Source organism: Kryptolebias marmoratus, linkage group LG15, assembly GCF_001649575.2.
Source record: "Kryptolebias marmoratus isolate JLee-2015 linkage group LG15, ASM164957v2, whole genome shotgun sequence".
Taxonomy (NCBI): Eukaryota; Metazoa; Chordata; class Actinopteri; order Cyprinodontiformes; family Rivulidae; genus Kryptolebias; species Kryptolebias marmoratus.
The window spans coordinates 11,017,620-11,039,497 of NC_051444.1; the positions used below are offsets into that span (position 1 = coordinate 11,017,620).

General features: G+C 34.9%; 1 protein-coding gene across 1 annotated transcript in view; it reads right to left on the bottom strand.

The window, feature by feature from the left end:
- LOC108237370 (CUB and sushi domain-containing protein 1) overlaps positions 1 to 21,878 on the bottom strand; it is a 390,396-nt gene that overhangs the window by 187,217 nt on the left and 181,301 nt on the right. The window contains exon 4 of the mRNA XM_017418738.3: positions 742 to 936. Within this exon, the coding sequence (XP_017274227.1) occupies positions 742 to 936 (195 nt within the window). The remainder of the gene's footprint in view (positions 1 to 741; positions 937 to 21,878) is intronic.

Consider the following 21,878-nt stretch of genomic DNA (forward strand, 5'->3'; position numbering starts at 1 on the left):
ATGCTGTAGACGATTTTTTTTCCTAACAGAAAAATGTTTCTTGATTCAGCTAAGTGGTTGATGAGACAAAGAAGTGCTGAAGGTTTAACAAGCTCACATACACTTGTTTCCAAAAAGACACAACATGTTTCAGTTTAGCTGATTTACAACTAATGGAAGCATTTTCATAGTTGATACTATCTGACCATAATGTGATAAATCTTTTAATAACATGTCATAACTAATGAACGGTGGCAAGTTTGACAGGATTTTTTTTATTAGATTCATAAGGAGAGACACAGTAGTGTGGTTATTTCTCAAAATTATCCCTTGTTCAACAACAGTGTTGACTTTTTCAACATAATTTAAGAACAAAACAGCAGCATTTTTCATTCTAGATGCTGCTTTTACACTTTCACATCCGACCACTTCTAAAGCTAAAGCACAGTCTTTAACCAAACAATCCACTCCTACAAGTATTTTAATACCAGGTCGACAAACTCCTAAAACCTTCAAACACAATTTTTGCTGGCCATCGCACCCAGCTCGATGCTGTCAAACAGAACACCAAAACCCATCAGTGAAACCTTAAGTGCTAATAAACAATTGTACCAAAAGCATAATAATATGTGAACCACCACTTAAAAAAGGGTAGAGACAGTATTTTAAACCTTTTTATACATATATAAAGCTCACTTCCATTCTCTTCTTCATCTGTGCAGATGTTTACACATGCACACAAGAAATAAAGAAAAGTCTTACCTCTACAAAATGGTGATGGAAAGTCCCACTGTGCTCCACTGCCAGGCGATACAATACATGTGAGGATACTGTGCCCTTCCAGCACAAAGCCCGACTCACAGCTGTATCGGATTTTGTCCCCTATGTTGTACCGCGAACCGTGAATGACTCCATTTGGAATAAGGCCAGGGGTGCCACATGTATGGCTGGGCAAAACTGAAATGCAGAAAAGAAGAAAGTCATTTTTGGAGAGAATATTTAAAAAATAATAACTTTGAAATATTTACTGATATCACAATGAATAAACAAATAAACCTGAAAACAACAAAGTTAAGCTATCAACCAAACAAATGCAAACAGAACAACCTATGACATCAAAAAAAAAAAAACAGTATCATCATTTGTGGGAGAGCATTTGTTCTGATCTTGATGAGGATAAACTGTATAGCAATAACATGGTGCAATTGCTGAGGGGACACAGTGCTTTCTTTCGTTTGGTCTTCAGACAGAGTTAAATTCTTTCTGATCCCTCAATTTCTTTTTCTTTTCTAAATAAACATACAGTCTTCGTGTTTCACAGTGACAACAGTTAAAATAGATCCAGAACCGAATGAAAGTGTCAGCAATATGAAATGCCAAAGATATATTTATATGGTTTTCTAGGAACCTAAAAATATTCCACAGTGACAGGGTGGTATTAGGATGTCTGACTGGCATTTTGCCTCCAATGTGCATCTGTTGTTGCCCATTCTTAGATGACACAGCTCTAAAGTGGGAGAAGCTACAGGCAGCTCATGGTATAACTAGGCCAAAATCAACTGTGACTGTAGCCAACAGGCCTGAGATCCACAGAAGGGGCAGCTACACAGTGGCTGTAATACAACCTGGACAAACTCCACCGACTCTAACCCTGCTGTACACTGTGTGTATTTGTATAACTGGAGCATGTTAACTTGCTGGGTGTGTAATGCATGCATTTAATGGTTTTGATTTTGTGTGTCTATCTATGGGGACGCACAGCACAGTGTGTCTACATGTCAGGGGTGTTCAGTGAGTCAATCTGTGTTTGTGTATGCTGTTCCAATTAAACGCCGGCATGGTAATTAGACAAAGCTTCATCCCTGAGACCCTGAACTAGGACAGAGAGAAGGAGGAAGCAGTGGGGTGAGAGGAAAACATAATGAAGAGCGCAAATAGAGTATGAAGAAAGAAGGGTAATGCTAGACAAAAGAGGAAGAAAAGGGAGAAGGAAGACTTGAAAGAGGAAGATAAAAAGAGAAGAGAGGAAAAGAGATGGGAAAGGAGAGACAGATTCCTGTCAGAGAGGAAAACAGAGGTGAACTAATTGCAATGGACTCTAAACATGTATAATTTACTCTAATGGACTCATTATTTGGATTGTATGTAGTCAAGCATCAGAAGCAAGTTACTTACAGTCAGCTGACCGTGCTATCCTTTGTGCAAAGATGCCTTTCTTTTAATAAGGTGAGGCACACAACCAAGACGAGACTGTGAACTACAGCCCTGAATCAAGTATAGGTAGAAGGAAGCGATGAAAAGAGGATAAATAAACGGAACAAATGGTCCAAGACATACCTGGTAGAGAACTGTTTCTGCCAAGTTGGCATTTAACAAAAAAAAAAACCAACTCGTGCAAAAACGGTTATCCTCATTTGGATTATGTCTGAGGAAGATATCTGAAAGAATCTCAAAGAATCAGGAGGGATTTCAGCTGGTAACCAAATCACAAGTACCCAACAAATCTACATAACCAGGGACGTTTTGCTCGTCAAAGAAAGCAAAGCTCTGTAATCTCTAGAGGACAACCTGCAAAAATCTGCAGCACAGGGACATAATATCTGCTAGAAACCACTGTGTGGTTATCTTAGCAAGATCTGCAAAGCACTTTTGTTATAAATATTCTGAAAGGGGACACTTCACACAAACAATGCGCCGAGATTAGAAAAGTCCATTATCAAAAATAGGTAATCTAATATTAATAACTATTTTTCTAAAAGGGAATAATGTTGTTGTTTTTCCCTGCTTCCTTTTGCAGGGGTCATAACAGTGAGTGAACGCACATGGAATGTTTGACATTTGTTTGATGCCGGATGTCCTTCCTGATGCAACCTGGGCTCAAACCTACAGCCTCAGGATTACGAGACCACTGCACTGACCACCGATCTACCATATATATATTATTTTGTTTGCTTTTGTAGCTATTTTATGTATTAAAAAGATTCAGCTTTGGTATTTCCTTTTTTTAAATGGGAGTGTTTTTTTTTCCTTTTCCTTTATTAGTCAGCATTATAAATTACAAATCTATCTGCTGAGTCTTCATAAACTGCAAAACTTTCTGCACCCCTCTTGATGTCTTTGACAACCAGCTCTGCCAAACAGCAACTGAACAATCTCCCTAACAACCAATGGTTCAGGCAACAAACTGCCACAAATTTGACCGTTTGAGACACATCATCTTGTCTGATTTTTATCAGTTCTCTAACAGAGGAAACATTATACTGACAATTAAACAAATGTATCAACTCATAAATGCCAGATTCCCTTATGTGACTAGAAAAAACAAGGAAAATGTGTCATGCTGTTGAAAAAAGGATCCATTTGAACTGCTAAATGCAAATTAACTATGAAGAGTTTAAATAATTCGCTGAATAAAGTTGTTTGTTTTTTCCAACCATTATTTTTTAAGCTAAAACATAAAAATGTATATTTATTTTACCATAAAAGACACTATGTCAGATATTGTTCTGTAATAAATGTTATATACTGAATTTGAGTAATATATATAACATTTAATTACAAAAATACCTTTTTAACAAATATTATATATAAAGCAAGTGTGTGGTGGGAAATTGGGGGGACAAGAGTTAAGCATCTGTTATAGGGCAATGTAGGCCTGATGTGACACACACAGAGCAGGTGGAATAAATAGACTGTCTAATAAAGTCTGCTCACTCAGAGGGGAAGACTGGAGCTGTGAACAAATGGAAAAAAAGAGATCCTGTGACTAAATGTGACTTTATTCCTGCATAAAATACTATAAAAGTTCCATAAGAGGGGCTAAATAACTGAACAGGGTCATTAAACAGGCCTTTCTCGGCACAAAGAGTTCAGACACTTGCCTTCATTACTCTCACTGTTTTCCAAGCAAAATCAGAACATATAAGCCATGTCTACTTTTATGGTTTCAGCGATTATTGAAGGAAAACTCATGCTACCCTTTGCTATTCATTGTCTACAGTATAGCACTGATATTTATAAGATACCAAATCTTTTGATGACATATTAAGTTTATAAATGACAGCATCTTTGTAGTTGTGATTTATTATGTTTAGGTGGGGATACTGTATTTGGTTTATTTGTCTTCTTGTTAATCAGCTGTGCAATGTTTTAAGTACAAGTATCAAACAAGCATTTGCAGTAGTGTTCATTATTATAACAGAGTTGACCACAAACAGGATAATAAGTCTTTTGTTTGTAAATTGATTTTTTCAGAGTAATTGCACTTTGAGATTATTTGGAGTTATTTTAGAGAGAGAGAAAGACAGGGGGAGGTTGTAGTTCTGAACCAAACAAAACAAAACATAATAATCAGATGTTTTAAATGACCCATTGCGTTGGTTGTTTGAACATGAAGAGTGCTCAGCAAAATGTGGGCTCTCATCATCTAATTAACTGTTTTGTGGACATAAAATGGCCAAACACAAATCAAAGCAAACAGATTTGTTGTATAACTGAAAATCTGTATTTATCTAGATATTACTCTGTATTTTTTATAAATGCTTGTTACCAGACAGGTGCTGAAATGTAATTACTGGTTGTGTTGTAGTCAAGGTATAACTATGTATCAGAATTGAAATATGCTGAGACAATAGTGATTTAACCAACATTATGGAGATCTAATTTGTGAAATTAATTGCCACTTTTGTTCAGCCGTGTTGATTACTTTGACTCACATGTGATAACAAGGAAAATTTAACTGCACATTGTGTTGCAGCAGCCTGATTAACAAAACTACCCTTTACCTTCCCAGCCAACGATTTCAAAGTGTGTGCGGGTGTGTGTATGAGTGTGTGTGTGGGGTGGGGTATTATTTGCAGTAACAATATTCAAAGGAGATACAATAATTGCTACCTACAGTTTGTTAATGCCTCTGTTTTGTGGATGAGTGTTTATTTTGTATTACCTATGTTGTAGAAAATTGATCATCAAAACACCAAAAATGTAATTGGCATAATGTAAAAAATAATATATTAGAGCAAAATGTTAGTTTATGGATATATTAAAAGGTTGGGAAAGGATTAGGATTATAGTATATGTCTAGTAAAGGGATACACAAATTTAATGAAAGTAGATAATGACACTCCTCTGTTATGTTTATTACTTTCAGCCTTAGGGCAGCTTTTTGTGTTTCTGTAGCAACTCAAATCCCAGGACATCATTTTAGTCAAGATGCAGCAAAGATGGAATACAGGTGATGAGAGGCAGGCAAAGAGAGGACAGCAACATGCAGACAGAATGAAAGGAAAACGAAGAATGGAAAGTATTAGAATGACAAAAAAAAAGTTATGAGCAGAAGAACGGGTTGTACTGAGGAAGGAAAGAAAAAAAAATGTAAGATGATGAAGAAAACAATAAGAGCCAGAAGGACTGAGGATGTGATGGAAGGAAGGGAAAGAGGCACTGAGGAAGTCTTTTGTTAAAATATTGAAGAATGATTATCAGTGCCTTGCAAAATTATTTTACATAGAAAGTCATATCTTTTTTTTATTTTTGCTCAAACAAAAAAAAAAAAAAAAATCTCCAAGAAAAAAAATATAACTTTTTTCCAACTTCTCTATTACTGCCTTACTGGCACAAAGAACCAACTCTGCAAAGCAGTCTTATTATGATACCCTTTAATTTTATATACTTATAATGTACTAACTTACACCACTCACTGTGCTTCAAAGTCATTGTTCAGTCACAATCTATTCATAGACTGAAAACGTCTTGTGCATTCTCACTTCTAACTCAAAACATTGCTTTTCTGACTCTTGCTTAGAAGAACCCTTTATGATGTTAATGCACTCAATAATACCCTTTACTATAATATTCAAAAAAGCTGAATTTTAGAGAATAAGGAGCGGTGGCTAATCTTCAGTCAGCACCTGATATTGTTAAAAAATAGAGTGGCAAAGTTGGAAAAACACATCATTGGTGGAGAGGGGTTCTTCCCCCTAAAAAGTTATTATTTAACAAAAGAATGGCTGCACCTTTTGACGACATGATTAGAAGACAAATACAGAAGTAATTATATGTGCATTTATTTTTATTGCTCTTACATCCATAATTTTGTTTAAGCATAGCCTTTTAACCCATGCAACAACCTAGTGAAAAATTGCCATGACTTCAAGGTTGGGTCTAGTTAAAGCTTTCTGCTGTGCCTGAAATGGATGGTTAGCTCTGCAGGATGAGAAGAGTGCTTGAACCCCACTATAGCAACACTTTTTTTCTTGCCAGATATAGCTAAATGCAGAAGCCTAGTCACAGTTTCCAGCTAGGTGTAAGACATCTACAAAACTTTTAATTTTGCAACAAATTTAGCACTATTTGAGGCTTGACGTCTTTGAACAGTGTTGGTTTTATTTAGACGTGTTCTCATTCCAAAAATGCTCACCAGGCTTCTATTTTTTAATAGCAGACATTGTTCACCCCTGATTCACCAGTGGGTCAACCTGCATATCGTTCCCTCAAACTTCATGTCTACTCAAGAGCATCATGACTTTAAATTCCACCTGTTTTGAAACATGTGGATAATTTCCTCCCAAAATATCTTCACTTTGTTCCAAAGGAAATACAGCCCCACATTTTCAGGAAAAGTACAGGCTGGACTACCATGTACAGAAAATATTTATGCAACACAGTTTTACACTAAGAAAAACACATGAACCCAGTGGATTTTGATAAGTCTTAATAGATGAAAGGTTATTTTTTTTCTGAAATGTCTCAATAAAAGTGAAATATCAGTTAGTAAAAAAAAAAAGGTAAACTTGAACAAGGTCATATCTGCTGCCTGTGTAAATAAATGTTATTCATATCTGCATATAACTTAAAGCAATGTAAAAGTTGTAAAAAAAGACTCAAGGCTCATGGAAGCAAATATGGGATATGACTATATGACTGTTCTATTTAAATAATGTACTAATGTACTAGATGACTATCTTGACTGATCAGCTGTCATGTATTTGATGTTGTGTTTGAGCTACATATCTCAAAATACAAAATATGAATATGGAAAAGTGATAACTACATTCCTGACAGTACTAAAAGAGCTGGTGTGAAAATTACTGTATCTATACTGCTGGGATGTAACTTGAAATCATCCACAGTTGGAACAGATGTAATGACTGATATACCTGGCAAAAAAAAACAACAACACTAGTTTGTCATTAACTTTCCTGAGGGCTGTAAAGGTAAAATCAAGTGGAACCAGAACAAATGCCAGACAATTCAGACATTTCAACAGGTGATAACATTTGAAATGTATTCAGTTAAATGGGAAGAACGTATACATTTGATGGGAACTAAAAGTTTTCTGAACCATTTTCTTAGAATTCACTTTAATTTTACACACAATTCAGGTGTTTTTTTTTTGTCCTGAATCCATAATGTTTTAAATTTTAGTTTTAGTTTGTTTTGTTTGTTTTAATTCTTCTTATTTGTGCACCTGGAAACTTATCTAGTAGGTAAATTTTTAAAGCTGAGAAAACAATTTTCCATTTTAAGTCAGCCTAAAATTATCTAGTAAAATACCCAGGAAAAGGTGAAGGCAACTTCATCTTAGCTGGGAATAAATGACAACATTTCTCAGTGGGTGCAATGTGTAAACCATTAACACCTTGACTTAGATCCCACAGTGCATATATATCATTAAATAGCAATCATCATGGTCTTATAATCTCAGATTCTTGAATCAGAGCTGCTGCTGTTGGAAAGATGTCAATGCCTCTGAGCTAAATGCACTTCCCTACACAGCAAGTCCTCCCGAAGTGTAAATGTACTAACTACTTCACTGACACATTGTACTTAATAAGTCTAACCAAACAAATTGCAATGGGGCTTATGGCCAGTCGTGGCTAAAGGCATTCACTCTTTGGAGGCCCCTCACCACCTGCTGACTGCTGCTAATGTTAATATTTCAGTGGCTAATGTGAAACTGTAAGCAGCATAAATGTGTGAAAATGTTTATCTTCTCTTCTGGGGAAACTGCATTCTGTTTTATATTTATTATTAACTTTATTTAAACATGTTGATACCTAACAGGTTTATGATAGTATATTATAATACAATAATTCAACCCAAAAATAAATCAAACACATGTAAACAAATTACAATCAACGCCTATTTATGCATCTCTCTTTTAGTTTAAAGAAATACAACCATGCAAACTAAATTGCAGCAGAATATCATCTATTAGTGCTTGCTTGCTCGATCAATCAAATCTTAAAGCTCAGTTGACATGTGCACAGTTACACAGTCTTCAAAAGACAATAGCATTCTTTTACCAGAAAACTTTAAAATCAGTCTCACTCAAACACTGCCAACCAGCCACCATATTCATTGCAGCATGTGACCGAACCCCCAAATTACTACCATTATTCATGATATTTACATTTCAGTGTATGTCTTTCAGATATACTGCATAGCCATGAAACATCTATCATATTTTCCAGACTATAAGGCGCACTTAAAAGCCTTCAATTTTCTCAAAAAACGTCAGTGCATCTTATAATCTGGAGCGCCTTATATATGTAAGAAGTCATACTGTTTTAGTACGACTTTGGTGAACTACAAAGCCGCACTGCTTGTAGTCTGGTGCACCTTACATATGACAAAAATTTGAAAATGGACCATTCATTGACAGTGTGCCTTATAATCCAGTGCGCCCTATAGTGCGGAAAATACAGTAACTCAAAGTTTATTCGCTCAGACCTCCTACAAATATGTAAAATGTCTAAAAATGTCCTTTCAGAGTTCAAATAAGTCATTTACTTGTTCTTTTTAGAGACAAGTAGACATATGTAGCATCATCTATAATGTCACACTCTAATGGCATGTTGATGTAGCCTGATGTGGAGTAACAAAACTGTAATGATATTTATTACTAAAGGTATCAGCTTAATGTTGGTCAGAAAAGTCAACTAATAATGATCAGAACTGTGCCACACATAACAGTACTTAAAACCATGGGACACATAGTACAATGAAGTGAAACACTGCGTGGTTCTTTGCAATGAGTTCTTATTCAAAGCAACACACCGCACTCTACATCCCAATAATAGGAGATCAAATTTTTCATTTCTGTATTTATTGCTTTGGGATATAGAGGGGTTTATTACATTACATAGAGAATACTCTGTCCACAGATAATAGGAACAACATTTTTTTATTTCTGCGTTTTATTTCTGGATATTTCATTTTTGGTTTTTCAAGTGAAGCAAGTGATGTTTTCAACAATAATTCCCAAACATCACCTGTGAGGGAGGGCATTTGGAGGACAGGCTTCAATTTGTCTACAACACAGAACACAACACAGAATAAACCTCAGTGTAATGAATCAGTACCAAACCACGCTGATGGATTAGAACTTGGGGGAGTAAGGTCAAACCTAAAAACCATCACACCAAAACATATTTCTACATTTATCTATGAAGTCTCAAGTCCTGAGCCAAGACCCGAACCCCATTTCCTGTAGGCTGGCTTAAAAAAAAGCAACCCTGCAAGTTACAATTCTGCTTCCTTAGAGTAAATGTATTAAAATGCATTAACACTGCCTTCCCTATGTTCCCTCAGTGAAAATGTATTAGCAAGGCAAGTGACATTTCCAGCAGTGCTTCTCATCAATCATCTGCTAAACAGAGTAATCACTGTAGCAGCTACACTTTGTTAAACACCAGCTCTCCACAGCCTTTCCAGCTTGACTAGGGAGCTAAGATATATAGGATGTTAATGCACAATATCCCCATGCTGAGAAGGCCAGTACCGTAATAATCAGCAGCCACAGAATCAACAAGTATTTACCAAGAGACGCAGAGTGGGAACACAATCCTACTGTGACAGAGCAGCCTCTCAAAACTGTTTACATTAAAACTTTTTTGCCCTGTTTGTATTGGCTTTTTGTGCAAATGTATTTATTCTGAATGCAAAATCATACACAATCATTCGCTTTGTTAATGCAGTGACAAATAAGCTGCCATTTTAATGTTGTCGAAGTCAAGACCATGTTTACAGATTTTCCTCAAAAACAGACCTTTCTGCTCTTAGTCATCAAGTACACCAAGACCTAAAGCAGTAAAAGGTCAAAAAGAACTATTACCTCAAGAATGAACTTGTTAAATTAAAGCTTGGGGGGTATATGCTTTAGGCCTTTTTTGGTTTCAAACTTCATACTTGCTTTGCACTGCTGAAAATGACTCTGCCACCTTGGTTCTGTTTTTTTCTTTTCTTTCTTTCTTTTTTCTGGTGCTGTTTTCTTGGCTGTGAGATGGTGTGCATTTCTTCTTGGTAGCATTTTGTTTTGTCTTTTTTTATTATTACACAACAAAACCGACAAAGCTGCCAGGCTTCTCTTGTGGCCTATGATTACTACCTTTGTTCTGGCAAAATTAGGGTTGAAGGTTGACAGCACTGTCATGATCTTGAGATTAGTCCATTTAATCATACAAAATTGATCATCAGCTGGTAAATTATTTAGATACTTAATACTGTTAGGTCCCCAGCAGTAAGTTTGCAATGAGGTGACTCAAAATGACATTAGCTGCCACCTTTGGAAATTATAATTGGTATTTTTGTGACTGAAAAAAACTGACATGTAATCATTAATAGTAGGACAACTGTAAAAATTAGCAGTGATAATAAAGCAGTTACTAATAATAATGATGGAAGAAAAACATGAATGTAAAATTTATTTATTTTTCTACAAAAAAAATTAAATTAAATAAAATAACTGAATTTTGATAATCTTTTACTGTTTTCCTGACCTCTTTTTTGAGCATTCCTTTGGTTTATAAGTAAAGCTAAGAATCAATAGCAAGCCAGGAAACTCATGTTTCTGTCAGAATCTTCATGGCGGAAAGCAAAAGTGTCAAACTGTGTCATGGCAAGAGAATGTGCTTTTTTAAAACTTTTGATAAACATTATATTTTTGGCTTGTGCAACAATAATAGGACACTTTTCGGAACAATGATCCTGGCCAGAACAGTGGTTGCCATGGAAACAGTGACCTAGCCCGAGGCTAAAAAGTGCTGCAGGGACAAAAAGAGAGTACATCAATCAATCCCATACAACACAACACAGAATATTTCCACGATTACTTCTCTCATAAAAGGAAACATCAGTAGTGAAGTAAAGGTCACTTTTTCTCTTTTCTTTTTTTTTCAATTTTATTTATTTTTTGTAATAGTAGTATTCTTCTTTCTTTTGTTACTTTTCTTTCAGTTAGCATCCTGATTCCAAAATGATAATCATCAGTTCTCATTCGTCAGTTTGTAAAACTTTTATAAACAAAAGTTGTAATCTGAAGCTCCAAAGATTACTTGTGACATAATGTAGTGTCTGAACAATGTAGAATTTTTAATCAATAAGATCTATATTATGGTTTATGTAAATTGTAGATGTTTTTATTTTTCCCTGTTGAAAATCATACATCGTTGACATGTTTTACTTTCAAACTAAATAGACTGTTTGTTAAGATCCTGCCTTGTCTATAATAAATTTAAAGAATAGTAGCATGTATTAAACACCATTTATGTAAAATGTTTACCTTTTGTGTAAAATGTAATAATATGAATATTTTAATTAGATAGGTTTATGTTAAACAGCCTTAAAGTATGAACTATCTAGTGAAAGATGAGAGCTGCATTATTGCAACAAAACAGTATTGTGTCATACCTGGAACTGGAGCAAATGAAAAGTTTTAACAAAAAGTCAGCAAATTAAATGTCAGTCTGTCTGTCTTTTTGCATGCCTGTCTATTTTTCTATATTTGCTTTGAGATGCATGAACCCTTCAGAATAACTACTAGAGGTCCTCACACCTCGCTGTGACAGACAGTCCAAAGAAAAGGAGAAGCTGCAGATAAAATAGCATCTCATTCTGCCACAATAAAGCTCAAAGTACTTAAAAAAAACATATCCATTCCAAGTCTCTCATCCTTCCTTGGTTCCAAAAAGCATTGTCAACACATCCTGTTCTTTTTTCTTCTTGTCATCATTGCTATGACAACCCTGACCTGACCATAGTTCTCATGGCAAGAGTAGCCTGCCCCGAGGCTGTGTTGTGCCAGAGGACAAAAAGAGAAAACATCACTAGCTTCATCAATACCCTCACATACATGAGCAAAAGCACGAGTACACAAGTGTGTGTAGGCAGAGAACAGCAACATGAAATGTGTACACATATGAATCTATTAATATCTCACTGCAATCCTAATTATATAATAAAACCATGGAACGATAGGGCAGCGTGATGTTTGTTTTGAAACTGCACATACTAATATGATCAGCCACATGCTGAAATGCAAATCAATATGAGTGGTTCTAGTCAAAAACAGGAACATATTTTAAGGAGGTACTTAAATTTTAAGCTTCTTTTATTTCATACTTAGCTAATTGTGGATATCTTCTTATAGGACTCTAAAATGTTACACTAATAACGTAAGTTGTGATTTTACTTAATTTTTCTTCATGGAAGTGGACATTAATGTTAACAAAAGGATGCAGACTGGTGAGTGTTGTGTTGTGTTGTGACACACTTTAATCCACTATAAGTAAACAGCAGCACATTTTGTTGTTTTTTTTTCAGTAAATTTTTAATATATAAAAATATTGTTAGTGTCTAAACTTTAACAAATTCTGGAGTAATCAGTTTCTTTTTTGGGCTACATAGGCATTAAATTCTGGTCTGGTCTAGAGAAATTCAAAACAAAATCTTAAATCTGAGGGAGTCAGAAGAGACTCACAGATGTCTTTTTATTTATTTATTAAATTTTTTAAATTACCTATTTGGTCAGGAAATGGTGCTTTCAGTTGTGTTGTTGCATTATTCTTATTTATTTAACCTCCATGGATGTTTTTAAAGCACAAATTTCCACAGTGATTTACCCAAGTAAAAAAGTGAACCAGCTGTGTGAGACTAAGACGTTTGAACTGAAACTGATGTTACCTGATAATGAAACTAATGCTGGGTGATGATTTGGGTTGTCCTGTTTTAGTTTTTGAGGTAATTCCTGCATGTTTTGATCTTGTTTCAGTAAGGTTTGAATTATTTAATTTTTTTTTTTTTTTCAAATTTGTATTTTTGGAATATTCTTGTAGGATCTTAGCCTGTAGATGTCCTCAGTTGTCCCTGCTTTCATCACACTCACCTGTCCCCCCTTCATAATCAACACACCTCCTGTCACGTTAACATGCCTACTATATGTTTCTTGGTTTTGCTTTATTTATTTTTTTATATTTATTTATTTATTTTTCGTCAGATTGCTTTCATCCATGCATCATGCTGTGTTTTGCCTGTTTTTCCTGCTGAAGTTAACTTTGTAGTAATAAGGATATCCCCGAGTTCCTAAAACTGTCTCTTATGTGCCTGCACTTGGGTTCTCTGCACTCACCATATTCCAAATGTGATAAGCTTCCCTTAGTACAGGCTCCAGTTATTTTATTTTATATTTTTAGATTATTTGTTTGCAAAATGTTACTTTTCTATGAAGTTAAATATCTATTGATTTGTAACTTAAGAAGTACATATTGGCTTAATGTTATTAAAACAATGTTGAAGCATCTGCTTCTTCCTATTCTAGTTATTTTCAGACAAGTTGATATTGTTTTAATTTCTATTTTATTTTTCAAAGTTTGAACTATAGCTCTTATGTTCATTCATTCATACAGTCATAAATGAAAATCAAACAGATCACTGGTGAGCTTAATAGAAACAATAGCGTTTAAATCAAAGATTATTAGCACAGGATTACAACTTAAACATGCAGATATTATTTCAAAACCTCCAAAAAAAATGAACAAAAAATACTTTTATATTAAAAGGCAATAACAGAAAATACAGTCAGAGTACAGCCATAGGTTCTGATTGCTCGGATGTTTAAATGGACATTAATCATGGCTGTCCCTGCTGGCTGCCCTTTTTTGTATTATTTTTTTTGCACACACACATGCACACACCCACACCCACACCCACACACACACACACAGGTCTAATGCATCTTCATTTAGTCCTGCTGTCCTCATGGGCACATTTACATTTGTCAACTCAACATGCAAAATGGATGGATGAGGTTGGGGTTTGTGTGTCTGACTGTATGCTGGCATATATGTGTGAATCTCATCACTCTATCTGTGTGGTTCTGTGTGCACAGGTTGTGTATTTGTCCTTGATTACCATTAAACTCAAGTCAATCTTTGTATCTACCATGTCTGAAGATATAAACTCTAATGAAGGTGTGTTTACAGGTGTCTGTGTGTGGGAAAGAGGGTGTGTGTGTGTGTGTGCATGTGAGCAAAGGAGTCAATTTCCTTGGTAGGTGACAGTTCATGGTCCCCTGGGCAGTACGGGAATGTAGGTAAACTCAATGTCAAAACTATTGCCATACATCATCAGAGTGACACAGGCAAACACAAACTCACTAAACAATGCATTGCTTTAGTTGTGTGACACAGTCAACAGGCAGCATAAATGAAGAAATTAAGTGTCATTGTTTTGATAAATCTTCTCTTTCACATCCATTTATTGTCCTGCCACTGAAAGCACTGTGTCGCTTGCTTAAAGGCACAGGTGATGTGATATTCTGAAAAAGATTTACTGATATTACAAAAAAGACTTATGTAGAGCAGATGCAAAACCAAAAAAGCACAATCTTTTCTGTCTACTGCCCACCAAATTGTGCAATTTAACACAATTTGACAGACATTTTTGAGGCAATGACAAAAGCTTTTCTCTTGAATTGTGGAATAATGGTTAACAATACGAAGTCATCATTCTGTGTACTTTATTTTCTGTATGTCTGCAATTTCTACATCAAATTCTAAAGTAAAAGAAGGGATTTTTGTTCAGACAATTTGCAGTGTATGATAAAAGTAGTTCCTATATTATTTTTTTTTCTGAAAATGCCCTAAAATGAAGAATGACAATACTCATCACACATTAATTACCATTACCTCATGTCCTATTATATATACAACTTTAAATTGTATTTATTTGACATCATAAGTGTGAAAAATATCCAACTGAATTCATCAAACATGTCTAAATGTACATTTGTCAGTTTACTTGGAAGCCAACATATCAGAAGAATAAAGTGATCCTAATTCCTTCTTATCAAAGTGAGACTCCCACTCAGAAAATAAAATGTTTTAAATCATCTGTCTCTGGTAGCTAAAGCTGTCAAGCTCATCACACAAGAAACAAGTGTTTAAAAAAAGTTTGCTCAGCACACCACAAAATGACAAATCTGTCTCATCAATGAGCAAACAAAGATAAATTCCCTATGAGACATGTTAAATGAGTAGAAAATAGCTAGCATGTCCAGTGTTGTGACAAATTCCTGCATTTTTTTCCTGATCATGTAATTACAAATGAGGCATATAAAAATGTTTTCCCCCTTGTCTGTAAATATGCTGACACGAATCAGCAAAGAATAGGTCAGGAGACATAATTGAGATGACATGATATCCAATAAATCACTGATATTGGTGCATCCAAAAACTCTTACTCCTATTAAAAGGCATGACATCCATCAAGACACCAATAGATATAGACAGCAGATTCTGCTGACTCCACATCAGCACTCAAATCTGTTGCTGATATTGGCCTCGGTGAGCACTACGCTTGAGAACTTATAACAAACTTAGTGCTTCTGTCTTCTTGTTTCACATCCTGTTCCTGAATGTTCAGCTCCATCACAGCCTCCTTTATGATTAATACGGCCTTATTTATCACTATTTTTGCGCAGTCGTTATGTCACTCAAGCAGCACTGTCGCAGCAGGAGATCCACTGTTTTCTGTTCTGCTCGGCTGAAAGCTACTGCTGATATTAACTCAACACGTACTGCAAGTGTTTTAAGAATGAATGTGGAAGCAGCGGTAGGCCTTATGAACCTCTTTGAAAGTGTTGACAATGCCGTCAAGGTTAGCAAATACTGAGAAGTCAGAATGAGAGATGCCAATACAAAGTGGGTTTTCTTACACATACATACGGGAAGATACATCTCAACTTGCTTTGAGAGCTTTTCAACACTATAGATTGGTTTGAAATTATAAAAGGGGGCGGGGGGGGACAGCTGCAGGGATGCTGAAGTGTATATGTGAGATCACTGGGCGAGAGATCGTGCATTCCCTGAACAGAAAATTATCCAATACAATAAAGATACATAAGATGCAAAAAACAATGCAAAACAATGTGATTCATCCTTGAATCATATTACAATGTGATTCAGTATTTTTTTTTTTTGTTTCAATACATTGTGATACATTGTTATACAATATGGTATAATAAATGGATTATGCAGTTTGATGCAATTTAGACTAACTATTAATTGTCTACAAAAAATTGCCTTGCATAAACAGACTTTGTTTGACAATTCCAGTCCATTTTTATTACAACTATTTCACAGTTAACAAAACAATGAATTGCAATGCAATGTGAAAAATTGCCAGGCAGCAGATATGCTTAACAGTCTTTCAGTAGGCAAGAAAATGCAGGCTTTTGTTTTATTTATTTGTTTATTTTTTGAATGCTAAAATTTAAGTTAACCTTTCACAGTGGGGTCTTTCCTAACTGATAATTGGTCACAAACAGAAAAAAAATTATAAAATGTATTATTATTTTTTTAAATAGCAAAAAGAAAGATGTGGAATGGCTACTGAGAAAATGATTCCACAACACAGCAGGAATGGCAGAAGAGTATGCAGGAGCTACAGTTATTCTTATATATACATTACAAGATAGGAGAACTTTCTTTGCACACACACACACCCATATATGTTTAAGCTGATGTCTGTAGATGCAAACCTGTTTGCCAACTTTTTATCTAATAAATAAACATAATAACATTTATCAGTAATGAAACATTCCCAAAATGTACCTTTTAAGACTGCTCTGCTGATGTTCTCACATTGTGCATGTGCACACTCTTGTACAGATCAGTTATTGTTCATATAACTACCACTCATGTATAACCTGCACAGCCACTTTCTGTACATTCATGTTTGATGATAAATACATTAATAAATATCACAGTTATCGGCACAATTGGAACTTCTTAGATAAATCCACTGAAAGAGATAACTATGAATCATGACTCAGCCTTTATTTTAGGTTTCTGTTTCGATGAGAAAATAAACAAACACTGGTATGCAACTCGGTATACCAGTGTTATTTAAGGGATAGTTATATTAAGGGGTTTCACGCTTTGGCTTTCAAGGGCAAAGGTGTTGCATGTTATTTTCTGTTAAAGAATAATGAGCTACACTTTGTGCATGAAACAAAACGTCTCATTAAATGTCTAGGACGGACAAAGGGAGAACTTTTTTTCCAGTAATAATACTACTCTAGTGCAGAGTTTAAAATTGTTTTTTTTGTTTTTTATCACCTCACTACTTTCAATAATTTGTAGCATAGATACCTCAAAGCTGTATATGTAGTCACTGAACACAGAAGATTTTATTTGCTTCTGGCACACCAATTAAAGGTATTCATTGAAATCAAAATCATGCCACACTTAGTTAACATGCAGAAAATAAGATTTAATCTTTAAAATATTCCAAAACATTGCATAAGAACATTCAATAATATTAATCTGTAAGCAGGTCTGTAAGAATACAACTCTCCAGTGTTCTTACTTTTTACATGGACTCGTCATACCATGCAAGTAAAATAAAATAATGCAGGTAGGGTAAATCAGTAAACTGCCATTTGATCTAGAATCTGTTCTTATCTTGATCACTGTTAAACAATATCAAATAAACGCTATTTCTTTACTAATTTATTACTGACCTCTAAAAGTTTACTCACTGTTCATTCAGTGGATATGAGTGAATGAGTGCACAGCAGATCAGACTTGCCAAACTGTTTCATATTGTTGCTCTGTGCTCACATACAATTCCACTCCCACCTTTTGTAAATGTTTCAAAGACTAATCAAAATCACAGAACAACCAAAACACTCATATAAGGAAGATTTGAAAGCCACAATGACAGAAAATAAACTTAGACATTTAAAATAGGCCCACTGTCTGCATCGGAACATTTTAATCTTCAGTTCCTTATTTAGTCCAAAGAGAATTCAAATCAGCCAGAATTGTATCTGAAAGAATAAGGTTGAAATGTTCTCTGATGCATCAATAAATTGTGAGGTTTTGAGTTTTGAGTTATTATTTCAGTTTGGTTTTTTTCTGGTTNCCTATTAAAAGGCATGACATCCATCAAGACACCAATAGATATAGACAGCAGATTCTGCTGACTCCACATCAGCACTCAAATCTGTTGCTGATATTGGCCTCGGTGAGCACTACGCTTGAGAACTTATAACAAACTTAGTGCTTCTGTCTTCTTGTTTCACATCCTGTTCCTGAATGTTCAGCTCCATCACAGCCTCCTTTATGATTAATACGGCCTTATTTATCACTATTTTTGCGCAGTCGTTATGTCACTCAAGCAGCACTGTCGCAGCAGGAGATCCACTGTTTTCTGTTCTGCTCGGCTGAAAGCTACTGCTGATATTAACTCAACACGTACTGCAAGTGTTTTAAGAATGAATGTGGAAGCAGCGGTAGGCCTTATGAACCTCTTTGAAAGTGTTGACAATGCCGTCAAGGTTAGCAAATACTGAGAAGTCAGAATGAGAGATGCCAATACAAAGTGGGTTTTCTTACACATACATACGGGAAGATACATCTCAACTTGCTTTGAGAGCTTTTCAACACTATAGATTGGTTTGAAATTATAAAAGGGGGCGGGGGGGGACAGCTGCAGGGATGCTGAAGTGTATATGTGAGATCACTGGGCGAGAGATCGTGCATTCCCTGAACAGAAAATTATCCAATACAATAAAGATACATAAGATGCAAAAAACAATGCAAAACAATGTGATTCATCCTTGAATCATATTACAATGTGATTCAGTATTTTTTTTTTTTGTTTCAATACATTGTGATACATTGTTATACAATATGGTATAATAAATGGATTATGCAGTTTGATGCAATTTAGACTAACTATTAATTGTCTACAAAAAATTGCCTTGCATAAACAGACTTTGTTTGACAATTCCAGTCCATTTTTATTACAACTATTTCACAGTTAACAAAACAATGAATTGCAATGCAATGTGAAAAATTGCCAGGCAGCAGATATGCTTAACAGTCTTTCAGTAGGCAAGAAAATGCAGGCTTTTGTTTTATTTATTTGTTTATTTTTTGAATGCTAAAATTTAAGTTAACCTTTCACAGTGGGGTCTTTCCTAACTGATAATTGGTCACAAACAGAAAAAAAATTATAAAATGTATTATTATTTTTTTAAATAGCAAAAAGAAAGATGTGGAATGGCTACTGAGAAAATGATTCCACAACACAGCAGGAATGGCAGAAGAGTATGCAGGAGCTACAGTTATTCTTATATATACATTACAAGATAGGAGAACTTTCTTTGCACACACACACACCCATATATGTTTAAGCTGATGTCTGTAGATGCAAACCTGTTTGCCAACTTTTTATCTAATAAATAAACATAATAACATTTATCAGTAATGAAACATTCCCAAAATGTACCTTTTAAGACTGCTCTGCTGATGTTCTCACATTGTGCATGTGCACACTCTTGTACAGATCAGTTATTGTTCATATAACTACCACTCATGTATAACCTGCACAGCCACTTTCTGTACATTCATGTTTGATGATAAATACATTAATAAATATCACAGTTATCGGCACAATTGGAACTTCTTAGATAAATCCACTGAAAGAGATAACTATGAATCATGACTCAGCCTTTATTTTAGGTTTCTGTTTCGATGAGAAAATAAACAAACACTGGTATGCAACTCGGTATACCAGTGTTATTTAAGGGATAGTTATATTAAGGGGTTTCACGCTTTGGCTTTCAAGGGCAAAGGTGTTGCATGTTATTTTCTGTTAAAGAATAATGAGCTACACTTTGTGCATGAAACAAAACGTCTCATTAAATGTCTAGGACGGACAAAGGGAGAACTTTTTTTCCAGTAATAATACTACTCTAGTGCAGAGTTTAAAATTGTTTTTTTTGTTTTTTATCACCTCACTACTTTCAATAATTTGTAGCATAGATACCTCAAAGCTGTATATGTAGTCACTGAACACAGAAGATTTTATTTGCTTCTGGCACACCAATTAAAGGTATTCATTGAAATCAAAATCATGCCACACTTAGTTAACATGCAGAAAATAAGATTTAATCTTTAAAATATTCCAAAACATTGCATAAGAACATTCAATAATATTAATCTGTAAGCAGGTCTGTAAGAATACAACTCTCCAGTGTTCTTACTTTTTACATGGACTCGTCATACCATGCAAGTAAAATAAAATAATGCAGGTAGGGTAAATCAGTAAACTGCCATTTGATCTAGAATCTGTTCTTATCTTGATCACTGTTAAACAATATCAAATAAACGCTATTTCTTTACTAATTTATTACTGACCTCTAAAAGTTTACTCACTGTTCATTCAGTGGATATGAGTGAATGAGTGCACAGCAGATCAGACTTGCCAAACTGTTTCATATTGTTGCTCTGTGCTCACATACAATTCCACTCCCACCTTTTGTAAATGTTTCAAAGACTAATCAAAATCACAGAACAACCAAAACACTCATATAAGGAAGATTTGAAAGCCACAATGACAGAAAATAAACTTAGACATTTAAAATAGGCCCACTGTCTGCATCGGAACATTTTAATCTTCAGTTCCTTATTTAGTCCAAAGAGAATTCAAATCAGCCAGAATTGTATCTGAAAGAATAAGGTTGAAATGTTCTCTGATGCATCAATAAATTGTGAGGTTTTGAGTTTTGAGTTATTATTTCAGTTTGGTTTTTTTCTGGTTCTGCTGTTCTCAGTATTCACTCCTCCCCTGTCACTCTTCTGCCTTCCTTGCCACGCCCATCTCCACCTGTCTGCCATTATCCCCACTCACCTGTTTCCATTTACCTCGTCAACCCCAGTGTTCAAATACCTGGTCATTTTTCTCACACCCTGTCGGATCATTGTTTGTCGTTGCTGATTCTATGTTTTGTTTTCCTCATTGCCATGCCCTGCTTTGGATTTTTGTTTAGTTTGCTGCCACGTCAGCAGTTTGTTTTTATTTATTTTCTTGATTCAATAAATTAGTTTTGTTTTTTGGAAGAATGAGTCTGCACTCTGAGTTCGCTTCCGTTGCCATCCAGCCTGACATAAATGCAACACATACAGCACATTAATTTATTAAAAATGGAAATCATAAGATCTATATGTGATGTGGGATTTCTATTAGTAAGAATTTTTGTTTACTCATTCACATATTCAGCTGTTTTTGATTCCTGATTGTGATTGGTCATCTAATACTAGCTTCAAGTACACACACTAAAGAGGTTTAAAACCTGGGTAGTTTACCCCAGTAATAATCAGGTGCATCTTTTCATTCTTTGTATTAGCTAAACCAGATCACCCAAAGACATCCTAGATGTGTTTTGTAGTACAGGTTTCTTGTTTGACACACACACACATCAACAGATAGGAAGCTGCCCTGAAAAGCGGATGGATGGATGGATGGATGGACGGACTTTTTGTTTTTTTCAGAAATAGTTGTTCTTATTCAAAAATTAATATTAGGAGACTAAAGAATTCACTAAACTGAAATTGTAAATTTCACTACAGGAAAAGTCATTTTATCAATGGATATAACTATAATACTTTCAGAACTTTACAGTAAATTAAATTTCAAATAAAAAAAAACTAATGACATTCATATTGAATTTTCTCTTCTATTAGATTGAAGTTAAACTTTTATTGATGTTTCTGAACAGTGTCAGACCTCTATAAAGACAGTCTGAAAGAATGAAAAATATTCTTTAT